This window comes from Leopardus geoffroyi, chromosome B3, assembly GCF_018350155.1.
Source record: "Leopardus geoffroyi isolate Oge1 chromosome B3, O.geoffroyi_Oge1_pat1.0, whole genome shotgun sequence".
NCBI lineage: Eukaryota > Metazoa > Chordata > Mammalia > Carnivora > Felidae > Leopardus > Leopardus geoffroyi.
The window spans coordinates 60,042,848-60,059,432 of NC_059337.1; the positions used below are offsets into that span (position 1 = coordinate 60,042,848).

General features: G+C 39.1%; 1 protein-coding gene across 11 annotated transcripts in view; it reads left to right on the forward strand.

Moving 5' to 3' along the window:
- TP53BP1 (tumor protein p53 binding protein 1) overlaps window positions 1-16,585 on the forward strand; it is a 94,859-nt gene that overhangs the window by 57,954 nt on the left and 20,320 nt on the right. For 8 of the 11 annotated variants that reach the window (XR_006704073.1, XR_006704072.1, XM_045447968.1 and 5 more), the window contains 5 exons: window positions 2,911-3,030; window positions 4,040-4,243; window positions 7,444-7,501; window positions 8,487-8,579; window positions 13,334-13,817. Coding sequence is in view for 9 of the 11 variants with exons in the window: in XM_045447968.1 (XP_045303924.1) it covers window positions 2,911-3,030; window positions 4,040-4,243; window positions 7,444-7,501; window positions 8,487-8,579; window positions 13,334-13,817 (959 nt within the window). In the remaining 2 variants the exon portion in view is untranslated. Of the gene's footprint in view, window positions 1-2,910; window positions 3,031-3,761; window positions 3,867-4,039; window positions 4,244-7,443; window positions 7,502-8,486; window positions 8,580-13,333; window positions 13,818-16,585 lie in introns of those variants that run through there. The other 3 variants (XM_045447970.1, XM_045447969.1, XM_045447974.1) reach the window with 2 other exon arrangements.

Below are 16,585 nucleotides of genomic sequence, written 5' to 3' on the forward strand. Positions count from 1 at the left end.
ATCACTGAAGGACCAGATAAGGAGTGCAGTGTTGCTTATAAAAGTAGATTCATTTTTCTGTTTGGTTGTAGTAATGCAGCTGGGTCATTGGTGTACAAATAATTGTTCTTAAGTATTATCTAGTACTGTGCAAAGGAAACCCTGTTATGGGGAAATAATGTTCAGTAATTAATGCTTGCATATTACATTTGCGTGTTACGGTATGACATAAAAGGAAGTACTTAAAGATTTCATATATAGATTTTCTTTCTTAAGTTTATTTTTGGAAGAGAGAAAGAGAGAGGGTGCGTGTGCACACGAGCAGAGGAGAGGCAGAGAGAGAGGGAGAGGGAGAATCCCCAGTAGGCTCCACGCCAACAGCGCAGAGCCCCATGTGGGGCTTGATCCCACTGACCATGAGGTCATGACCTGAGCTGAAATCAAGAGTCAGATGTTTACCTACTGAGCCACCCGGGCACCCCCACAGAGATTTTCAAAAGTCTGCTTGGTCAGTCATAATAGGAGGGATGGTTCCTGTCAAGAGAGCAGTGCAGTGCAGGTGATTATTCCAGGAACCAAAATTCTGTAAAATATATCTTTGCAATGTTTGATATTTTGTGAGATATTTTTTTACTTTTTAGTTTTTGTATCTCTTCTAAGTTCTTCTTTATTAACCTAAAGGACTTGCTTTTTAAGTAATTGCCAGAGAAAGAATCCTTATATACCTGACCTATTTCTCTTTTTTATTACTATGGTGGAATTCTTTGCCATATAAGATGCGAATCTGATAGTCTTTCTCATACTCTTAACAGTTCCCTTAGCTGAGCATATATACTTTTCACTCTTTATTTCTTTTTTTCTTTTATGTTTATTTATTTTGAGAGAGAGAGAGAGAGACAAGAGTGGGAGCCAGGGAGGGGCAGAGAGAGAGGGAGACCCAGAATCCAAAGCAGGCTCCAGGCTCCGAGCTGTCAGCACAGAGCCGGACGCTGGGCTCGAACCCACAAGCCGTGAGATCATGACCTGAGCCCACTGGGCCACCCAGGCGCCCCTCACCCTTTATTTCTAAAGTTTATTTCATTTTCTCTCTTCATCCCTTGAGGTTACTAATTCATTTTCTCTCACATGTAGATGTAAGAGATGTTTTTTGTTGTTTTGTGACTGAAGAAAAAAGTATCAAAGCGCTTCATATGAAAGATAATAAAAGGTAGAAGTGGAGTGGAAAAAGATGAAAAGAGAAAAGTGTGGTATTGTGAGAAATTAACTTGGTTTTCATCCAGTGCCTGACACTGAGCTCCAAAAATCCTTGTAATTTCCTAAGTGCTAGGAATATCCTTTGCTATTCATAACAAACCCTTTCAAACACCTCTGAGTTTATGCTAATGCAGTGATTTAGGGTGGAATCCCTACATAGCCTCAGGACCCAGGCTGTTCTCTGGGAAGACCAAGTGAATAGAGGGTTGAAACTTTCAGCCCTACCCACCCTCCTCCTGGAAGGAAGGGCTGGAGATTAAAGCTCAATGAAATGGCTGGAGAAACAAGATTTAATAAGGTTCTGCCCCAAGTTGTAATGAGCCAGAGCTAGGTATCTCATCCCAGTTGCACGGGGACTGAAGCTCCTGCTATCAGAACCCTTCTGGACCTTACCCTGTGTACGGCTTCATTTGGCTGTTCATCTGTGTCCTTTATAATAAATTGGTAAGTGTAAGTGAGTCTCTGAGTATTGTGAGCAGCTCTTGTAAGTTAGTCAAACCTGAGGGAGGAGGTTGTGGGATCCTCAAAGTATAGCCATTTGGTGAGAAACACAGATAACAACCTGGCCTAGTGATTGTTATCTGAAGTGGGGGCAGTCTTGTGGGACTGATGCCATCTCCAGGTAGATTTCTGTGTCAAAAGTGAAAGATACCAGTCATTTGCTGCTGAGAATCAGATAATTGCTTGGTGGTGTTGGGATACACATTCGGCAAAATGCTTGCGAAGGAGTAGAGTCTGGGTATGGCAGATTATAGGTATTTTGAGCCATCACAGGAAAGTAAGTACAAATTTTCAGATGTTAGGTTTAAGAGGAGCAGTCTAGCAGTTGTTTTTTTTTTTTTTTTTTCTCCCAAACCTAGTCACTTTATTAAAAGAGATAAACAAGAAATCAGAAAATGTGATTTTTTTTTTTAATGTTTATTTTGTGAGAGAGAATGTGTGTGTGTGTGTGTGTGTGTGTGTGTGTGTGTGTGTGTGTGTGTATACAGAAGCTGCGGAGTGGCAGAGATTGGGGAAAAGAGAATCCCAAGCAGGCTCCGTGCTGTCAGCGCAGAGCCTGACAAATGACCTATGCCAAAACCAAGAGTTGGACGCTTAACCGACTGAGCCACCCAGATGCCCCCAGAAAATGTCATTTTGGCAGTTTGCTAATTCTGATTAGTAAAAACTTTGGAACCAAGACCTAGTTAAAAATAAAGGTTTATATCTTGACAAATTGTTATGTTTATATTAATTTATTGATGACTAACCAAAATGGGTGCACTGGGAATGCTCATATATGTGGGATTTACTATTGTGCAGACATTTACATATGAATATTAGTATTATGGCCTAGAAGGAATGTGGTCAGTTCATGTTCCTTTTGAACTCATGTTCCTCAGGGCCTCTAAACTTTGGGCTTCCTCCGTTTTGTCTGTTTTCTGGTTGTCTGCTTTGTGTCAGACCTATTGTTGGCTGTAACCAGAGCACAGAAAATAATAGGAAATTGGTTGGGAGGCCTGGTGAGGCGGGTTGGGAATGTGGCTGATTTGGGGAGCAAGGGAAAAGAATAATTGAAATACTTCTTGCAGTTCTTCTCACTTTTACTTTTATTTTCTTCTTATACTTCTGTTTTGGTTTCTTTTTTATTTATTAATTTTTAATTATTATTATTATTATTTTTTTTACTCCCTCCAGAAACTCCATTTCATTTCACGTTGCCTAAGGAAGGTGATATTATCCCACCATTGACTGGTGCAACTCCACCTCTTATTGGTCACCTGAAACTGGAGCCCAAGAGACACAGTACTCCTATTGGTGAGCGACTAAAATGTAATAATATTTAAAGCAGAATTCCTGAGATACCATTCTTTTTTTTTTTTTTTTAATTTTTTTTTTTTTCAACGTTTATTTATTTTTTGGGGGACAGAGAGAGACAGAGCATGAATGGGGGAGGGGCAGAGAGAGAGGGAGACACAGAATCGGAAACAGGCTCCAGGCTCTGAGCCATCAGCCCAGAGCCTGACGCGGGGCTCGAACTCACGGACCGCGAGATCGTGACCTGGCTGAAGTCGGACGCTCAACCGACTGCGCCACCCAGGCGCCCCCTGAGATACCATTCTTTATGCAAGTGATTCTTTTAGATTTGAGGAGTTGGGCCTGCCTGGTAAGGTTGGTTTTGTCTTAGAGAATAAGCTGTGATGTTTGATTCTGTGAATTTGCTCCTAGAAGATACTGAGTGGTAATGAGAAGAAAGAAAGGGTGGGAGGAAGGAAGGAAGAGAATACACAGATTTTTATTCTCTTACTTGCAGGGCAATAGAATCTGAGTGCGAAGTAATGATACAGAGCTATTTTTATAAGGAAGGGACAGCAAATAGGGTAGAAGTACTGTTTATTCAGTACCCCGGCTATCAGTCTGCTACTTGACAGGGCAGGGAAACTTAGATCCTCCTTCCCTGAAACAGCCAGCAGTCTTCTGCATTAACCTATTTGTTTTCTCTAGTCAGTGCTGGGAGGTAACAGTCATGCCGTCTGGAGTCTCCTGCTACCTATGCCTGATGCTGGCAGATGTGGGTTGGCTGAGGGCTCATGCAGCATCCTTTGTCCAGATGCAGAAGTGGAACTGAATCCTGTTGCTCCTCTTAAGACCAGGTGTCAATACTAGTGCGTAGTTGTTGATACTGTGACAGGATCTATCCTAGGAAACCCCCCTTCAATCCTGCAGAGCTGTGGAGCCAAACAGGCAAATTGGTGACCTCAAATTGTAGTTTTTCATGTTTGTATTTTAGTGTTTTTCCTTTCTTCCTCCTGCCTCCCTCTTTCAGGTATTAGCAACTATCCAGAAAGCACCATAGTAACCAGTGATGTCATGTCTGAAAGCATGGTGGAGACCAATGATCCCATACTTGGGAATGAAAAAGGAAATCCTGGGGCTGCCCCAGAAGTGGATGATAAATTGTGTCTAAGAATGAAACTGGTCACTCCTGAGACTGAGACAAGTGAAGAGTCTTTGCAGTTTAGTTTGGAAAGTAAGTTTTATTTTATGTCAATCTTGGGTAATTAGTAGCTGCAGATCATATGAGAAGTATTATCTTTCTCCTAGTTACAATGATTAATACTTTTATAATTGTATTTCTAAAGTCTTAAGTCTCACAGACTTAAGTCTTTGCTTTCAGCTGGGCACTGTCATGTTACTGAAGATGCTTCATTTTATAATCTCTGGTGCTGCTTGTTTCTCTGTATTAAACCTGCATATATAAAGTAATTGGTTTTCATGTTCAGAAACAGTTCAGAGGAGGGTAGAAAATACAGGATTGTGGATTCACACTCTAGGCTTGTATTGACTATTTCTCCATTACTTGCATGTTAATGGTTATGGCTAGAATATAGAGAAGGTACAAACAAGGGAGGTTGCAAAGATCCAGATTTGGAAAGGCCTTTTACATGATGCTGAGACACTGAAGAATTGTAGGCAAGAGAATAATATCAGATTAGCTTTTTTAAAAGTACCAGTTGAGTATTAAAAACTTCATGCCTTTGTGCTTTATTCCTTGCCTTGCCTTCCCTTCCCATTTCCTATTCTCCTGCCTGGAAAACTCAAACTTTGTTTAACCAGGAAGTAAGGTTATTAGTAGTGGAGATGGAGATGAGAGGATCAGTCAGAGAGGTGAATAGTAGAATTGAGAGAACCTTGGGACCGGTTGAATATGGAAGTTAGAGGGACGGGGGAAAAATACAGAATGAATCTACATCTGAATTTAGTTTTCATGATAGCACTCCAAAGTAGATATCCTTATTTCCAGAAACAGAGGTTTTAAAGTTATATGCTTAAGGTCACAATAATTGCTAAGAGATAATGTTAGAGTTTCAGTCAGATCTGTCTGACACAAAAGTTTATAATTTTTCCACTAGGTAGTTTGTAAATGCTGTTTAATGGAGTTAGAACAGGAAGAAGTCTTACAAAAGAGATGGGAAAGGAAGCTTATGGGGAGGAGAATTACAAGAAGATAATGTCAGATGCAAAAGTGAATGTCTAATAAGGCATATCTGAAAATGTACATTGGATTTGGCCATTCGGATCCATTTGGTGACTCTAGCAAGAACTGTTCCAGTGTGGTGCTTTGGGTGGGAGCTATACTGAAGTTAATTGAGGAGTGATGGGAAGAAGAGGCAGCAAACATATTCTACTTTTGAGAAGTTTATATGAGAAAGGAAAAAATACGCCACGTTAGAGAGATTTAGGATTGGAGATTTTTTTCATTTTTATGCCTAAGCATAGAGAGGCCTAAGCATTTTATAGGCTGAGAGAAAGTCTCCAAAAGAGAGATGGGTTAAAAATGAGGGAATAGGGGAAACAGTTAATGGATCAAAACCCTGAGGGAGTTGGGAGAGGAAGCTTTCAAAAGACTATAGCAGAATGGGTGGACTTGAATAAGAAGGGCCTCTCATTCTCTGGAGACCAAAGAAATTTTAGCTAATATGCTTTGAGTACTTATGATATTCCAGGCATTTTACAAGTATAGCTCATTGAATCTCACAACAAACCTGTGAAGTAAGTCCTGTTACTATCCTCATTTTATAGGTGAAGAAACTGAGGCACAGGAAGATTGAGTGCTTTTCCTAGAGTCAAACGGCTAGTAGATGGGGTAGCCTGAATTTAAAGTGGTTTTTTTGTTTAATATTTTTTAATGTTTATTTTTGAGAGAGAGAGAGAGAGAGAGAGAGAGAGAATGGGAGCATGAGTGGGGGAGAGGCAGTGAGGGAGACATCAAATCTGAAGCAGGCTCCAGGCTCCGAGCTGTCAGCACAGAGCCCGACGCAGGACTCGAACCCATGAACTGCGAGATCATGCATGACCTGAGCCAAGGTCAGACACTTAACTGACTGAGCCACCCAGGCACCCCAACTAAGAACCCAGGGGCGCACCTGGCTGGCTCAGTTGGAAGACCATGCGACTCTTGATCTGAGGGTTGTGAGTTTAAGCCCCATGTTGGGTGTAGAGATTACTGAAAAAAATAAACTTAAAAAAAGTAGTTTCAAGAACCAGCAGTCTGGGTCTGAATTATAGCGCTCTTCTACTTTTTCCATGCTTATTAATTTGAATAATAGAACCTCAGTAGAAATTAAAGTATTACATGTTTCCATTTTTATTCTCTCTGAAATCAAGTGGGGCTTATCAAGAGAGTATATGGTAGCCTTGAATCTTTAGATTTGAAGTTAAAATTGGGAAGACCTTAAGTGGAGCTAACATAATGGACGGTATTACTACCTTTCCTGATAGTAGGAGTACACTATCTGGCAGTCACTGGACTCAGAGTTTTACTCATTTCATCTTCACAACAAACCTGTGAGGTTGGTTCTGGTTTATCTCTATCTTATAGATGAGGAAAGTGACTCAGAAGATGGGGTTTACTCCAAGTTGGACTACTAATGCTGGAGCCAGGGCCTGTTTCATAGCCAGGGCTCTAACCACTAAACTTCTGCCCCCTTGATGGACTGTTAAGAAGATTATGTTGGGTCATGAATATTTTAGAAATGTTTAAAAATATGTGTTATTTTCTCTAAGGCTGGAATAAATTTCTAAAGGAACACATTTTAATCCTTTGGCATTAGTGACACTGCTTTGAGAATATGGGATTCTTTTCAGTATCGCTCTTAATTCTTTGCTACAGATTCTTTCTTGAAAATAAGTTTTGTTTTTCAAATATTTGTCCCAAAGGCACTTTGGGAAGAACTTGAGTACCTTCTGTGTATGGGTTCTCTTAAAACTGCACTGTTTAAAAGAAACAAAAACAACCAAACTGCACACTATTGAAAATTTGTATCAATTGAAAACATTTTCTTATATAATTTATTTTACTAAAGTTTTTTTCTTTATTAAAGTTTAGTATTTTCTTACTATGTAAATTTTTTACATCCTGTATGAGAAGAGAGATGAATTGGTTGAGGAGAAGTTTTAATTTTCATTTTTACATGCTAGTGTTGAGTAATTCATTATATTTCTGGACAAACTGATTAGTCTTCTGTAGGAAATTTGAAAGAAAATTGGTGCAAGTGAGGAAAAACTTGTACTGTTTAAGTGTAAGTCTTTTTATGTTCACTTATTATTCTTACTCCTTTTTGTTACTTGTTGCAATTATTAGAGCAGGTTTTCAGAGGAGGTGTTTAGGTGTGATACTAACTGAATTGTTTCTTTCTCTTTTCTCCTTTTGCTTTTGTTTTTATTCAGAGCCTGCAATTGGTGAAAGAAAAAATGGATCTACTGCAGTTGCTGAGGCTGTTGCCAGGTAACCTGAGCTGGTTGCTATTTAGAGGAGTTTAATATACAAAGCCACTCTGTTAATAAGAGGAAGATGATTTATCAATAAAGGAAAAATCTTAAAATGAAACTCAGCATAAAGGATTTAGCCATGTATTGAATCTAACAGTAGGCTGTCTTATTAATACTTTCAGCTTTTGCTATACTTAGAACTAAGATATTTAAAGGTGTTTCCCTTTCTCTCTTTTGTTCATGTGAGTATACCCTTTTCTTTGTTTCTTTTGAGGAGACTGAGATTATTCCTGCTGTTGGTAAGGCAATAAAGGGTTTAAAGAAAAACAGCCTTAGACCTTGTTCCTTCAAGGATTCCTGACTCCGCCGCAACCTCAGGCCATTTTCTCTTCTCCCTGCCAAATTAACTGTTGTGTTGAACTGTTATTTTTGCTTTGTCATGAATGCTGTAATGCTTTGGGGATGTGTTTGACCCCATCCTGAGGCTTTAGTGGTAAGCTTTGCCATCTGGTGGCTGTGAGAGTAGAATTGTTTCATTGGTTCATGGCATGAGTCATCCAGTGTGAACGTACTAGCGGCAGTTGGTGAAGTATAGGTGAGGATTCTTAAATCAGGCTTGGCAGGTGCAGTAAATAGGTATAGCAGGCTAGGTGCAAGAGCACAAGGTATTAAGGATTATGGCCAACTGAATGTGTGTCCTGTTTGAACACGTGCCCCTGTTCAGCTCCAGCCCGTTATTACCATGCAAGAAAGAAAACTTAGTTTTGTCAGTTGCTGTTGGTTATAGTTCTCTGTCCATCTTATTTCCTGTGAATCTTCTTTAAGAGCTTTTTTATTGTGCTAATTGGAAACAAGTATGAAGAATGGCATTTTGACATAAGGTGTGGGGTTTGGGACGCAGAGCAAGGATTTTATTCCTTCTGTGCCTAAAAAAGATAATCTCCAGAGGTACTTTTCCTTTCGAAACTAACACAGTATGTTGCTTTAACTTGTTATCTTAGTCCCCAGAAGACCATGTCTTTGTTTAGCTGTGTCTGTGAAGCACAACAAGATCCTGAGGCTCGAAATCGGGATCCTCCCTCTGCACCCATCAAGTGAGCATTATTTTCATAGCCTCTTTTGAGCTGTATTTATTTGCAAAACGGTTGGTTCCAAAATCTAGAATGTATTGCTACCATTTTGTGAACTTGAGCTTACATTTTTATCTGATGGACTGTGATATATTCTAGACAGATTTATAAGTGAGATGTCAAGAGAAGTTTTATTTAATATTTTATAAAGTTTTTTGTTTTGATCTTCTTGTTCTGTCAATTTGAAATGATTCAGTCTTCATAAATTTATGAACCTATATCATTCTATATTTTTAAGATTATTTTTTCTTAGTTTTAGAAATGTTTTTTTTTTTAATTTAAATTTTTTTTTTTTCAATGTTTATTTATTTTTGGGACAGAGAGAGACAGAGCATGAACAGGGGAGGGGCAGAGAGAGAGGGAGACACAGAATCGGAAACAGGCTCCAGGCCTCTGAGCCATCAGCCCAGAGCCCAACGCGGGGCTCGAACTCACGGACCGCGAGATCGTGACCTGGCTGAAGTCGGATGCTTAACCGACTGCGCCACCCAGGCGCCCCAGAAATGTTTATTTTTAACAAGACTTTTAATTTTTCTTCAGTTTCCCATAGGGCAAAACTGAGATGTTCAACACTCCAAATTTAAAGTTTGTCATACTTGATAGAATTAAGATTTGGAATTATGGAATTATGGATGGAATTATGATTTCTTTACTCCATAATCTTTTAGAACAGCTCTAAAACAAAAAAAAAGTAATAAAATTGAGTTACAAAGTATTTTTTCTCAATTAAAAAATTTTTTTTGACATGTATTTATTTTTGAGAGACAGAACATGAGTGGGGGAGGGGCAGAGAGAGAGGGAGACACAGAATCTGAAGCAGGCTCCAGGCTCTGAGCTGTCAGCACAGAGCTTGATGCAGGGATCGAACCCACGAACTGTGAGGTCATGACCTGAGCTGATGTCGGATGCTTAACCGACTGAGCCACCCGGGCACCTCTTTTTCTTTATTTAAATAATGAGAGTATCTTATTTGATATGTACAATTCTTGTATTTAGTATAGGGAAATAAGTAATGGCAATGGAAATAAACTTGTATTTTCATTATGACGTTTAGTGATTTTTGTAGTTAGAGAATGTGATAATATTTTGTCAGCAGGTATATTCCTAATAGTGTTATTTGCAGCATAATTTTTATAGTCTTTATTAACATAAATATTGAAAAGAAACATATCAGTGCTTTTAGTGGCATTCTTTTTTTTTTTTTTTTTTTTTTTTTTTTTCAACGTTTATTTATTTTTGGGACAGAGAGAGACAGAGCATGAACGGGGGAGGGGCAGAGAGAGAGGGAGACACAGAATCGGAAACAGGCTCCAGGCTCTGAGCCATCAGCCCAGAGCCTGACGCGGGGCTCGAACTCACGGGCCGCGAGATCGTGACCTGGCTGAAGTCGGACGCTTAACCGACTGCGCCACCCAGGCGCCCCGGCATTCTGATTATTAAATGTGAGCTTGTTGGTATTCTTGAGAATCAAATAGCCCAGGTCATATCCTTTATTGTATCAAGAAGCTTATTAGGTGAAACGCTACTTTGTGTGATTCAAAAAGTGATACAGTAATGGCCTCGCAATTAACTAAATTTACTGAGGCATTCTACTGCCTTCCCATTTTACTAGAATATCTTAGGCCAAAGTGCTGGTGATTTTGTTTAATCTTAGTAGAACACAGGCCTGAGAATCCAGCTGGATTTGATTTCAGTTGCTCCACAGACAGACCTACACTCAGAATATAAAGGTTAGAAGTTTGTTAAGTATAGAGATTTATTCTTCCCTTTTTCACTTTGGGTTAATTTTATTTGGACTTTTCCTGCTAAAATTTGCTTTCTTAGCATCAGTTTCCAAATCTGGCATATAGTGACCAAGGTAGGGTTGTGTAGCTGGAACAAATGAATAAAGAGAGGTGTGGCCCTTCTTAGAGTTGACTGGATTTCTCTTGTCTTCTAAAGCTCTTTTCTAGTGCTAAAGATTCCTTCTTTATTGTTTATTGGGACATTAACATACATCTTTACAGTAGGTATTTCTCAGTTTTATTTATGTTTGAGGATTTATAAACTTAGTAAGAGTGGAGCAACACTTTCCTGCAGTATGTGTTGCAATTAAGGCTTTGCCTTTTACCTGCTGTTCTGTATATATGTATGAAAATATATGAATGTGGGGGGAAATGACTGTGATTGTAATGTCACTCATTTGACTGAGGCTAACATGAGAATGATAAATACCAAAATCATAGGATATTCATACCTGCTATTTGATAGCAATCTGCTGAATATTGCTATTGTTGAAATGAGACTTCTTTGGTCTTTAGAGAGAAGAGAGTTGTTCTGATTAACTCTTTGGGGAAAAAAAGCAACTTAATACTTGTCAATTAAGATTAAAAAAAAGTGTTGGGGCACCTGGGTGTCTCAGTCAGTTAAGTATCCGACTTAAGCTCAGGTCACTGTCTCACAGCCAGTGAGTTGGAGCCCCCCATTGGGCTCTGTGCTGACAGCTCAGAGCCTAGAGCCTGCTTCAGATTCTGTCTCGCCCCCACCGCACCCCCCGCCCCTCCTCCACTCTCTCTCGAGAGCCTTCAAAAATAAATAAACATTTTTTTAAAAAGTCCAAAATAAAACAAAACTTTGCTTTGGAAGTGAAATTCTATTCAGAGGTTCTACCCTAAATAGCTTCTGTAAAATGTGGTAGGCTTGTTTAAGGGTGGGAAACAATGGTAATTGAATTCTTCAAATGGCTAATCCTGTTATTGTAGCTTTTGACTAACTTTCATTGCTCAGCTGTTAATGTGTTAGCTGTCTAAAAGAGTCACACATGAGTATTAAGTTCGTAGAAAACATGAAGTGAGTCTTAATTGCTTTGTTTTACACAACTAGTATTGATTGAACATCTGCTGTGTACCTAGCCCTGAGTGGAGTAATTTTTATATATGGTTACTTACAACCTCATCACAGTAAGTGTTACTCTTGGTGGTCTTATTCTTGCCTTATCTTTATTGTATTATATATTCTTATTCACTTGAGGTTCCTGACAGGACTCAAGCTATGACTACCAAATTTTTACCAGGCTCTCTTTGGCTAGAACTCTATTCTAAATCTCTCTTTAATCTCCTGTTCTGGTAAACTGATGTAAATAAGATAGAAATCTCAGAAACTTCTCCTTTTGTCTTTCTACTCAAGATCGGGGTAGAGCATTTCTTAAAGAGCTCTTCATGTTTCCTTTTTTCGGCCTACCCATGTCAGCTCAGTTCTTAAGGGGTGAGAGCTTCTCCCAGATTGGAGACAGCTTTCTCTGTCTCAGTGGTAACTAGTCTTTCTCTGGGCAAAGAATACAGCAATATATGACATGGTTTCTAGATCCTTGGTCATCCTGAATGTTATCTTCTGTGGGTTTATGCCTTATAAAATAGGATACTCCAAACTGAAACAGATCCAGTTGTGGTCTTACTGTGGTCAGTTCAGAATGGATTCCTTTTATCTTTATTCTGGCTACTATGCATTTAATGGAGCCTAAAATGTGTTAGTTTCTTGTTTTGTTTGTAGTGCACGGATTCATTGAATTTGTAATTTACCAAAAAGTTAAAAGTTTATACGCATTTTCTACATGAATTTGCTACTTATACAATTAGTTTACTTAATCTGAGAGTAGATTTTTGCAGCTACTCAATGGAGAGAATATCAATAAATGTCTAGAGTACATTTATTAAGCACTTACTGTATATTAAGCCCTGTTAGATGTTTTAAGTAGAGATGAATAAATAAGACACGATTTTTTTTTAAGTTTATTTAGAGAGAGTTGGGGAGGCAGCGAGAGAGAGGGAGATAGAGATTCTTCAGTCTGTCAGTGGAGAGCCTGATGCAGGGCTTGAACTCACAAACCACAAGATCATGGCCTGAGCTGAAATCGAGAGTCGGATGCTCCAACTGATTGATCCACCCAGGTGCTCCTAAGACATGAATTTCAAGTTTCTATGTATGTTACCTGCTCACTTGGAGTTAATCTGGGCCTTTTTGTTCTGGTTAAAGACATATAAGAAAGCCCTTAGGCTCCTCAGGACTTCATAGTATCTGTTTTATAGGAGACATTAATCAAATGGTTGTGGGATAAATAAATAAATCCCTGGTGTAGCCAAATGAAAAGAAGTAGGCTATATCTTGAGAACTCTCTTAGAGGAATCAAGTCATTCTGAATTGTTAGTTGTAAGATATGCCAGTTTATCTGGCAAAGCTCGAACCTCACCTATAACTCTATCCTGTATAGATGAAGTTTCTTTTCCTAAAATTTTTGCTTGTTGTTCGTGGGTGGAGGTGAAGAAGAGAATCTAAAATTCTAGCAGTCATTTAAGGAATGTTCGAACCAATAAAAACCAAATGAGACATGTTGACCTAATTGATCTCTTATGAAGTAGATCCCTAAACAGCCTTCATTGACTATGACTTCAGTAATGACTTAAAATTTTTTTGTTTACCTTATTTTCCTGTGTCAAGTTTCAGAGTTCATAGCTAGTGATGGGATTAAATTTTATGACTACCGTATCATCATGGTGATAGAGTCCTATGTACCATTATTTTCTCAAGAGTGAAATTACGTTGAGAAAGGTGATACGCTGGGTCGCCATATTTTCTCCCTTTCCCACATTTTTCATATTGTCAAATTATGGTTCCCTTGCTAGTACACACACAAACTCACACTTGTTTACTTGACATGGTTTCTTTATATGGTTGATTTTCAGAGGGAACTCGCTCAGTTTTCCAAGTACTCAAGATGAAGAAGGAAAGGAAAGATTGGAAGGTGACCAAAGGACCAGGCAGAGTCAACAGCCCATGCAGCCCAGTTGTCCTATCAAAGACCCTCCATCTCCTGCCTCTCGGCAGGTGGCTACACAGGGGTCATCCAGTCCTCAAGGGGAAGCATTGAAGACAGATGTGCTAGAAGGCCAGAAAGAAGGACGAAATACCAATCAGGAAAAACCTAGTAATGCCTTGATTGAAAGGCCCAGCCAAAATAACATAGGAATCCAGACCATAGAGCATTCTCTGTGGGTCCCAGAAACTGTTTCAGCAGCAACTCAGACTGTAAAGAATGTGTGTGAACAGGGGACCAGTACGGTGGACCAGAACTCTGGAAAACAAGATGCCATGGTTCAGACTGACAGGGGGAGTGGTGAGAAACCAGTCAGTGCTCCTGGGGATGATACAGAGTCGCTCCATAGCCAGGTGAGAGAACGTCTAGGGTATCTCAGGGGCCCTGTTTTGACTTTATGGATTCCCAGAGAATTTAAGTTGTGATACTTCTACCTAATGATAATTCTTAACACTTTTGTGCAGACCAGTCATTAAAAACAATTTTTCCAAGATAGATAGGGTCGTGAAAATTATGGGTAGCTATATCCAATAGATAGTCTCTTAAGGAAAATGAAATAGTGCTAGAGTTTATCAAGTAGGTCTTTACTGGATGAAAAAGCCAAAAAATATAGACTGGGCCCTGATATATTCTTCTACATTTAATCTTTTCCTTCTGCTGTCAGTTTGCATCCTCCCTTAAAAACATTGGAGCTAATTGCTTCTCTCCCAAGTCTATTTCACCAAAGTTCCCAGGAACTAAAGGAGTAGGAAGCAGAGGAGAAGAGATAGAAGAAACATGAAGGATAGTGTAGCACAGTATTGGAAACCAAGAACAGTAAGAGAAATAGAGGAAGGGGGTGTCCTCAGGCGGTGAGGACTGCACAGGCTGCAGCTAGACATAACGGGAGGAAAAGGATCAGGGGTGGTGGAAGTGAGGCTGGAGGAGCAACAGGTTCTTGGGAATAGAGTAAGGGAGTAGGTAGTAGTAACAATCGAATTAAGAGGTGGTGGTAGAAATGTACTTGTTAAGAAATAAGAGGAAGTTCAATTTCGTCAGGTGGCAGTGGGTTCCATGGTAGGGAAAATTTGGAAATTACTAATAGGGGTTAAACTGCCTTTTTAGTTGCTGTGGTAGATCGTCTTCACTTGGAATCTGCCTAGGAAAGCTTCATTAGTGATGTGCGTCTCATTCTAATTTTCCAACTTGTTTGTTTTATAAAAATAATATAGTTCCTCTTTATTGAACACCTACAGTGTATCAGCATTGTGCTCAAGACAACCCATGAGGTTGGTATTATTATTCCCATTTCACAGGTAAAGAAATCAAGCTGAAGAGAGGTTAAGTAACTTGCCCAAGATTTTGCCATCAGTAGGTGGCAGAACTGGAATTTGAACTCAGCATATCTGACTTCAGAATCGGTATTCTTTTCATTATGCTATGTTGCTTTTCTATTTGATAATCATGGCCTGTGTAGTCTTGTTCTGTTTATCCATGCCTCTCCAGGAACTCCAGAAATTCTGTTTATGTTATTAGCCTTTTTGATAACATGGTCTCTGAGACCTAAGACTTTATCAGTTTGTACAGATTGAAGATAGAATAGCCTTTTGAATATAGGGGTTACAGTAGATCAGACCCTATTTTGCACTTGTTTTTACCCTTAAAGTGTTGGCATTCTGCTATAAATAACTTTTCTGCCTTTATAAAAAGAATTAAACTTGATCCTAAAGATAGCAATCTCGTTGAAGCCACTAGATTATATTTTCCTTACTTAACATTTTTCCTCTGTAAAGTAGGGAAATAATCCCTGCCCCTATCTCATGTTGATGAAAGCAGGAACCGGTGAGCCAGAGCAGTTAGGCCTAGGCTTTGGAGTCAGACCACTTTATCTGGAATATGCGAGGATTAAATTAGATAAAGTTCTCCACACTGGATCTGGCACATAGTAAATGTTCAATATATATGGGCTGCTGCTGCTGCTACCTACTGATTATTATTATTTTAAATACTGCTGTTACCACCAACAAAGCCACTGCTGATACTGTACTACTATTGTGTCATATGGAGTGAAATAACTTTTTAAAGAGCTAGTTGCTCCTGTTAAGAAAGGTGCTAGAAAAATCTAGGTGAATAGGTACAGTTTGACTTGGGAAAGATGAAAAGTTCTGGAGGTGGATATGGTGATGTTTGCACAACAATGTGAATGTACTTAATGTCACAAACTGTCTACTTAAAAATGGTTAAAATGGTAAATTACATGTTACGTGTATTATACTACAATGAAAAAACAGAGATGGGGTGGGCGCGGTAACAGAAAATATAGATTGGTGTGCTGTCTTTTGAAGAATGGTTGGAAAATGAGGAATGCTTTCTGGAGGTTTTCCAGGTGTCAGTGCTTTTGTATCCCCTGCATTCTGGGTAGGACTGAGGCCAGTGGGGAGAAAAGCATAGGCAGCCTACCTTTGACATTGCTTAAAGTTTGACTTCTTTATCCAGTGGGCCTGGAGCTAGGCTTTTAATGAAGGAAAGTATGGTTTTGTTTTCATTTTCTTATCTTCCTTTTATGATGACAAGATCTTCAAGTTATTTATCTTTACAGAGACCTCTTTTCAGAAGACTATTTGAAGAGAGAGTAAGCATAGATTTCTTTTTATCTGCCCCCTTTTCCTTCTTTCCTTTCTTATTCTATCAGTCATATTTAAGTGTCTGTCTTGAAATGATCATTTGTCTGGCTGTTGTAGTGGAAAAATACAGGAAGACTTCTTGAGAAGCCTGAATACAAGGAGTGCTTTATGTATCCCTGAAACCTTTTAGACATGTGTGATCCTGGACCTGCCTGTCTGTGTGTGAGGGCAGGAGGTCCAGCTGTCATGGTTCTGATGCAGGGGCACCCTGATGATTGAGATGTAACAGACCAGTGCTCTGGCCATTCATTAGCCAGAATTATATATATAGAAGTATTTTAAGGAATTAGTGGATCTAAGTTTCCATGCTTTTTATTTATATTTATTCACATAATTTACATTTCCATTTTAGTGGATATTTTACCCCCAAGATGGAGTTGGAGTGGGAATTATTCAGGTAAATTATTGAAAGCTTTAGGTAAATTACTATCACTACCACATTGGTCAGTGAAAACCCA